This window comes from Mus caroli, chromosome 12 (genome assembly GCF_900094665.2).
Source record: "Mus caroli chromosome 12, CAROLI_EIJ_v1.1, whole genome shotgun sequence".
NCBI classification, from domain to species: Eukaryota; Metazoa; Chordata; class Mammalia; order Rodentia; family Muridae; genus Mus; species Mus caroli.
In genome coordinates, this window is record NC_034581.1 from 96,618,378 (window position 1) to 96,626,796 (window position 8,419).

The 8,419-nt window shown below is 39.7% G+C and overlaps 1 protein-coding gene across 2 annotated transcripts in view; it reads right to left on the reverse strand.

Annotated features, from left to right (window-relative positions):
• Positions 1-5,513: 5,513 nt before the first annotated feature.
• Positions 5,514-8,419, reverse strand: part of Ndufb1 (NADH:ubiquinone oxidoreductase subunit B1) — an 8,076-nt gene continuing 5,170 nt past the window's right edge. Inside the window, exons 2-3 of one of the 2 annotated variants that reach the window (XM_029484671.1) lie at positions 6,918-7,059; positions 5,514-5,620 (exon numbers count right to left, since the gene is read on the reverse strand). In XM_029484671.1, the coding sequence (XP_029340531.1) occupies positions 5,584-5,620; positions 6,918-7,054 (174 nt within the window). In that variant the 5' untranslated portion in view covers positions 7,055-7,059 and the 3' untranslated portion in view covers positions 5,514-5,583. Of the gene's footprint in view, positions 5,621-6,917; positions 7,063-8,419 lie in introns of both variants that reach the window. The other variant, XM_029484670.1, reaches the window with a different exon arrangement.

The window sequence follows — 8,419 nt, forward strand, 5'->3', positions numbered from 1 at the left end:
AGACCCCATTACAGATAGCTAGCTGTGAGCCACCATGTGGTTGCTGGGAATTGAACTCAGGACCGCTGGAAGAGCAGCCAGCTCTTAACTGCAGAGCCATCTCTCCAGCCCACAAATGTGGTTTCTTAGGACAGGTTGGCCTTTGATTCTCCTATGGCAGCCCAAGGATGACTTTGAACTTTTTCACTTCTTCCCAATAGTGCTGGGGTTACAGGGGTGGACCGCCGTGCCTGACTTAGGTGGTGCTGAAAATGGAATCAAAGGCTTTGTTCATGCCTGGCAAGCTCTGTACTAACCAAGCTACACCCCCGACCAAGACCAATCTCACCACGTTAAGACTTAGATAAGGAGATATTCTCCAGAATCCCTTAAGTCTTAAATCACTTAAAGTCCCGAAGCTTCCCATTGTGCTCATTTTCCTAATTGCTGCCTTCAAACTGCCCCTCATGATCTGTGCCAACCACATGTCCCACTTTATCTTTCTGAATTCTTTTCTCCAGTCATAATAGCTTGCTTGCTACTGGAAAGGTTGGGAGGGAGAGCAGTTCTACCAGTGTCCCTTGTACATGTCTACAGTAAAGCACCCGCTATACAATGCTATGTGGAGAGCTGTGGGGCAGATTCTAGAAATGTGGCAGGAACTTGTGGGCCAGGACAGGGAAGTAGGCTCAGATATCTTGGTCATCCTGATAAGCCCCTAGAAACAGTGATCATGGGACTTTGCTTATTGCCCTGTTTGTTCCTTGACTATTTGTGTTCATTGCCTCCTTGTTTATTCCTTAACTTAGAACTGACCTCATTATTTGCATGTAATTAAAATGATATACAAGCAGACTGGGAAAAATAAACCTGCTTCAGCCTCAAAACTGTCTGGAGTCATGCTACAGTGTTGTCTGATTGTCTTTTTTCTTTTTAATGCTCGCTCCCTCCCTAGAGAACCTGTTGACTGACTGAGCTGGCTTGGTTAATGCTAGGGCTGTCACTTTATATGCTACTAAACTTTCAGCTTCTGAGCATGGTTATTTATTTCGGGTCGTGCAAAACAGTGAATACATGCAGATTCTTTTTGACTGAATGGTACAAAGAAAGCATTACAATAATTTAGTGAGATAGACATTTTGCTGAGTCAGAATAGCCATGAAGGGTTGAAGAGATAGCTCAGCACTTAAGTGCATTTATTGTTCTTTGGAAAGATCTGAGTTAGATTTCCAGCACCCACAAGGTGGTTCACAACTGTCTGTAACTCCATTTCCAGGGGATCCAATGCCTTCTTCCAACTTCCATGGGCAACAGGCATGCAAGTGGTGCACATACATATATACATGGAGGCCAAACACTTATTTAAAAATGGATAAAAATTATTTTATTTTATTTGTTTGTTTGTTTATTGGTTTTTTTGAGACAGGGTTTCTCTGTATATCCCTGGCTGTCCTGGAACTCACTTTGTAGACAGGCTGGCCTCGAACTCAGAAATCTGCCTGCCTCTGCCTCCCAAGTGCTGGGATTAAACGCATATGCCACCACACCCGGCCAAAAATAATTTTAAAAATTAGAAAAAAATAACCGTGTAATACACTTTGGAATGTTCTTTGTTACTGTGGACATGACTTTAGTCACTAAGTTTGTATATCAACTAATACTGTACAAAAATATTTCCATCTTCCTGAGCATTTTACCTTTTAGCTGACATTAATTTTTTTGCCCCAGATCAAACAGTTTAAATGTCTGCCATTTAAAATTTTACAGTGTTTTGTCTCCTGTGTTCTGACAAGAGTCAATGGTACCTCGAAAGTAGACTCATTTTAATCATGTCTCCTAAATTTGTTCTTACCTAGAACAAATTCATGTAATGTGCTTTCCAAGAATGGGCAGTTGGATTTGACAGTCTATTTTTGAAAACTGACAGGTGAATCATGAGGAAATTTAATGTATTTAATATTGATCTTGGCAACAAGCTGTATGAGACATACATTATTGTTTTAAACCTTCTATGTATCCTTTAACAAGCAAAGAGTTAGGGCTGTTTGTGCTGGCAGTAAGGTACATATGCTTGAAACAGAACAAAGAAACAAAGCCTTGCATTGCTGGTGAGTACTTTCCCTAACCCAACCACAGCCTCCTCTGGAGACAGGTCTTATGCAGCCCTGACTGGGCTACAACTTACTATATAGTTCTGACTATAACTGACTCAAAACTCATAGAGACCACCTGCCTCTACCTCCCAAGTGTACCAGCATGCCTAACCATGAGTGCTATTTTTTTTTTATATTTTCCGATTATGTCCATGTTATATACTTAATTGCTAGTTTCTTAAAGCATTATTTATGAATTCATCTTTCTTCTTTCTTTCTTTTTTTAAAGATTTATTTATTATATGTAAGTACACTGGAGCTGTCTTCAGAAACCCCAGAAGAGGGCATCAGATCTCATTACGGATGGTTGTGAGCCACCATGTGGTTGCTGGTATTTGAACTCAGGGCCTTTGGAAGAGCAGTCAGTGCTCTTAACCGTTAAGCTATCTCTCCAGCCCTCATTTTCATGCATTGAAAGTATTAAAGGAGTATTTCTAAATCTTTTTTTTCTTTTCTGGATTTTTTTTGAGATAGGGTTTCTCTGTATAGTCCTGGCTGTCCTGGAACTCACTTTGTAGACCAGGCTGGTCTCGAACTCAGAAATCTGCCTGCCTCTGCCTCCCAAGTGCTGGGATTTAAAGGCATGCACCACCACTGCCTGGCTGTATTTCTAAATCTTATTCTCCAGTGTTCCCAGTAGACAGTACTATAACTTTTTTTTTTGTCTTTACAGTTTTATTGAGGGGTAGCTATTATATTGTACTTAGTATTTTTATAACATTTTTGTGTGTTTAATATCTTTAAATTTATTCACGGCTGTACTGGCTGGTGGCTGGTTTTGTGTGTCAACTTGGCAAAAGCTGGAGTTGGCACAGAGAAAGGAGCTTCCCTTGAGGAAATGCCTCCATGAGATACTGCTGTAAGGCATTTTCTCAATTAGTGATCAAGGGTAGGAGGGCCCATTGTGGGTGGTGCCAACCCTGGGCTCATAGTCCTGGGTTCTATGAGAAAGCAAGCTGAGTGAGCTAGGAGAAGCAATCCAGTAAGTAGCATCCCTCCATAGCATCTGCATCAGCTCCTGCTTCCTGACCTGCTTGGATTACAGTCCTGACTTCCTTTGATGATGAACAGCAATGTGGAAGTATAAGCTAAATAAATCCTTTCCTCCCTAATTTGCTTCTTGGTCATGATGTTTGTGCAGGAATAGAAACCCTAAGACAATGGCCATATCATTTCATCCATTTTAGGTCATTAGGAGTCTTCATATATCTTATGTTTTCTTGTGCTTGCCAATATTTTGTCCCATCTCTGGCCAGGTTTTCACTGTTACATATATATGTGTGTGTGTGTGTGTGTGTGTGTGTGTATGTAAATAATAAGTAGAAACAACCCAATGTTCAACATCTGGTAAATGTATAGGATAGGATCCATCCATATTTTAGTAATTTTCTCAAAAGAAGTGTAAAGTGTGCAAGGCTCCAGTTCTGAGGAAGCTCATGAAACTCCAGAGACACCAAAGTTTTCCCGACTCACAAGCCTTTCCCCAAGGTTCTATAAGCAATAAATTCACGAGGGTGAGGGGTGGGGGTGGGGACCAGGGAAGGGAACTTTTCCGAGGGGCTGCCTGTAGGTGGCAGTGTCTGAGTTGTGGCTTGTGTTGGAGCTGCTTCTGAGTCATCTCTACTCCCTAAGTAACCCCAGTAAGCTTACTGGCTCGAGACTGACTTGAATGGAATTTCTTCAGTCTGTTGTTAGTGCCCTTGTCTAGGGTAAATAAGTGTTGGTTCACATCTCCCCAGAAAGTAACATACCACCAGGCAAGGAGGATTTAGCCATTAGACAAATGAAGCACTGATACATACTGTAACACAAAGCCTAAAACAAAGCAAAAACAAACACCCTCACTCAAAGGCTATGTTAGATGAATAGTTATAGGAATTATCCAGAATAGCCTCTACCGCTGTCTGAACTCTATGTACCTCCACCGCTGAAAGAGTTAAGTTTTAAATTTTGATTAAATATAATTCACTGATCTTTCAAAAAATAATGCTGTTTTGTATTTGGAAAATCATTGCCAAATCTAATTCTTAGCTATGATTTTATCAAGCAGAACCCTAGCATCGCCCGTCCTTCAGAGTTCCCTGGAAGCATCCATTCTTAGACTATAACAGGGTATTGGAGGACAGACAATAATAAAGACAGTGATTTTGCTCACAATTCTGAAATTCCAGGGTCCAGGGCCACATCCAGTGTTGGTCTTGTTGCCAGTCCTGAGACCTGCCTGGTATAAGATAGCACACAGCAAGGATACATCTAAGGCCACGAGGAATTCAATAACAGGTGTGGTACCCTAATGTCTGGTCTAACCCTAATTACCTCTCAGAAGCCCTACTTCTATACATGGTAGTCTAAGAAGTTTGTTCTTTTAATGCTTCACAATGGAGATAACACATGGATTTCTAAAGGACACACTGAAAATATGAGGGGGGAAATGGTAGTTATAGTTTAAAAAACACTATTCCAAAAAGAGAAACAGAAAATTAAATGCTAAAATAAATAGGATACTGTAGTGGCTATTCTTGGCTGTTAACTTGACTATATTTGGAGTGAACTACAATCCAGAATTCGAAGGCTCACCTGTGATACTAATCTGGAGGCTGGGAGATACAAGTTTCTGACCTGGATCTTGGCCATGGAGATCTTAAAACATAATGGCCTCCAATTCAGATTAAATCAGGGAGATCTCTGAGTTCAAGGTCATCTGGGATTAAAGACATGGTGGCACACACCTTTAATCTGAGCCACACCTTCTGCTGGAGACCTATAGAAGGACACTGGAAGATAGAAGATTTACTCGATAGCAGATCTTCAACTGCTGACCATTGTTGGGAGTTGGACTACAGACTGTAAATTGTCAACAAATTCACTTACTATATAGAGACTGCCCATAAGTTCTGTGATTCTAGAGAACCCTGACTAATACAGATACCTATGTATATAATGATGTACTGAATTGCCATCATTTTTGATTTTTTGAGACAGGGTCTTGATATCCTTGGCTGGCCTAGACTCGCTGTGTAAATCAGGCTGGTGTTACACTTGCACCAGTCTTTCTGCATCTTCCTCCTGAATGTTCAGGATCCAGGCTTGACTACCACGCCTGGCCTTAGGAGCCACTTCTTAAGTCAACTGTGCCTCATGCTTGAATCTTACCTCAACAGAACATAAAAAGGATATAAATGGTTACCTCAGTAAAAGGTCTAAGGGGGCTGGAGAGATGGCTCAGTGGTTAAGAACACCAACTGCTCTTCGAGAGGTTCTGAGTTCAATTCCTAGCAACCACATGGTGGCTCACAACCACCTGTAATGGGGTCTGATTCCGTCTTCTGGTGTGTCTGAAGATAGCTGCAGTATATTCATATACATGAAATAAAATAAGTCTTTAAATAGTAAATGTTTTTATTTCTCCAATAACTTTTATAATGTGAACATTATGTGATTTAACCAGCTTTTACTTCCAAGTAACTTCTTCATTGGGCCTCAGTTCCCTGTGTGAAAAGAAATAAGAAAAAACAGTCAATAAACTTTATGTGGGTATTGGGAACCAAACCTAGGTCCTCTTTAAGAGCAGCAAATGCTCTTAATCACTAAGCCATCTCTAAGCCCCCAAGTAAATAAAAATTATTAAAGCGCCTGAAGTTTATATTTGTTTATATTCTATCAAATTGACTAGGTCTTACCTTAGATTCATCATATCCATCCATTCATTCATTCTACTCTCAAACTTTTACTGTCTGTCTTTCCCAGTTTAAAGAACTGTAATTTCTTGGTTTATGTGACAGCTCTGTTCTTCTGCCTGGACTTAATAATGGTCTCTAGGTCCTTTACAGCTTCTTTCATCTTTGCTGAAATACTGGACTGTGAACTACACACCTGCATAGTGACCTGGATGCTACTCAGTCTTTCATATTCCTTGAGTGTAGACAGCTATACCCACTGGCAGATGGCTACACTATCTGTCTTCTTAGCCATGTTAGTTAGGCTCAGGCAAGCTGGTGGGTATCACCACTCAGTCACCATATATGAAGCACACTGTTTATTTCAGCTGCATCAAATCAGTAAAAAGAAACATATATGAAAGTGTGTATGATAGGCTTGGGGTAGCTGGCTTGAATTTTGTTTCTACACTAAAATACACTCTAAGTTTTAAAATGTCTGACTTTCTAGAAGGGAGCACGACAAGGGGAGGCCCCAAGGAAAAGGGCCGGAATAAAGGTAATTTTAAAAACAGACAAAAAATTGTGTGTCTTCTGTTATATGCAAAATCTAGATGTAAATACATGTGACATGAAACAGAAGAGACTATTTGGAGAGGAAGGGAGCCAGGGACAGGAATGAAAAGTACAAATATACGCATGTACGAAGAGGCCATGAGGGTGCAGGAAAATGGCTCAGTGGTCATGAGAGCTCTCAGATGACATCCACACTGGGGAGGCTCATAACTATCTGTAACTACAGCTCCAGTGGATCTGATCCCCTCTTTTGGCCGATAAGGGCACACACATACAACATGTGACACACACATAAATAATAGGTTTTTTTAAGTCATTTTTTATATATTAAGTGAAAATTAATAAAAGAAAAACATGAAACTTTCAAAGATCTGAAATGGCTAGATCATAAACTAAAAATTGTTTGCACTACAGAGGTAATCATAGTTTCATCCAACGATTAAATAACAAACCTGAAGTATCACTTGACTGTTAACCATTAGAGTAGGAAAAAAACCCACTTCTTTGTTTGGAACAAAAGAGACAGAACTCCCCAAAGGTGCTATGAACTAACCTTTGAAATAGCATGCTCTTATTCCTGAAGGCAGTTAGCTTTTCATCATCCTTCCTGTCTAGATAACATCCAAAGATAAATCCCGCAGGGACAAGTATATGAACCCAGTGCTCACGTATAAGCTGAAATAAGGTCATCTTGACTGCTAAAACAGAAAACAAAACAAACAAAAACCAACCTTAAATACAAAGTACAACAGTCTTTGAAATACTGAAATAAGTGGTAGGCAGGGATCACTATGGCTGGGCACAATGCACAGCAGAGGGAGACAAAGGTGGAAGAAAGGTGAATATAATCAACGAGTGCTGTATGAACAGGGATTATATTAATATGTACAGTTAACATGTTAATAAGTACACTTTGGTTTGGAGATTATTTATTTATTTATTTATTTATTTATTTATTTATTTATTTATTTATAGACAGGCTTGATTTGACTACAGCTATATTCTGGCACCCACCATGTGGTTGAGGCTGACCTTGAACCTTCGGCAGAAGCTCCTGGCTGCCTTCCTAGTACTCGGATTACAAGTGTAAACTACCGCAGCTGGCTTAAAACAAGCCATCTTTTAAACTGCATCTGAAATAGGAAGATAGCTGTGGACATGAGGCTTGTTAAAAGCCTCTTTAGGTTTGCTTGGCATCAGAAAGTAATTAAAACCTGGCAGTGGTGGCGCACGCCTTTAATCCCAGCACTCCCGAGGTAGAGGCAGGAGGATCTCTGAGTTTGAGGCCAGCCTGGTCTACAGATTGAGTTCCAGGACAGCCAGAGCTACACAGAGAAATTCTGTGTCAAAAAAAACAAAACAAACAAAACTTCATTAAGATTAGATGATAATGGTTACTATAAGATTCACTGTTCTCGGTCGGGGCAGTGTGATGGCTTTTTGATGAGGGCACTTATTGCCAAGTCTGACTGTCCAGAACCCACATACATGACTGAGGCAGAGAACCACTCCCACAGGTCGTACTCTGACCCTCATGTTTGCATGCACATACGCGCGTGAGCACACACACACACAAACATAATAAAAAATTACACTGCATTGCACTATTTATGAAATCTTATTTCTTACTTCATCAGTGATTTGATATGCTGTAGAACCAAGAAATGGAAAATTTAAATTTACCTACAAACCAGAATTTGTACTTTGCATTACTTCAGAACTTTCATATGTGTAATCTATTCGCAGATGTTCTCATGCAATGCAAATTTAATATTTTAGTAGTGGACTTGTTAAGTAAAGATACATTTATTGAAAATTATTTTCTGTAGGATAAAAACATTGAAAAGAACACAATATGACAAGATAAAACAATTACTACAAAATAAAAGGAAAAGAGAATTTATAGATTGGGTACTAGATACTAAGTTATCATATTTCTATATAGAATGTGGAGTAACTTTTATTATCCTCATTTTATACGGATACGAACTTGTGGCTGAAGAGATAGATGGCTTAGTGGTTAAGGCACTTGTTCTTTTTTTTTTTTTTTTTTTT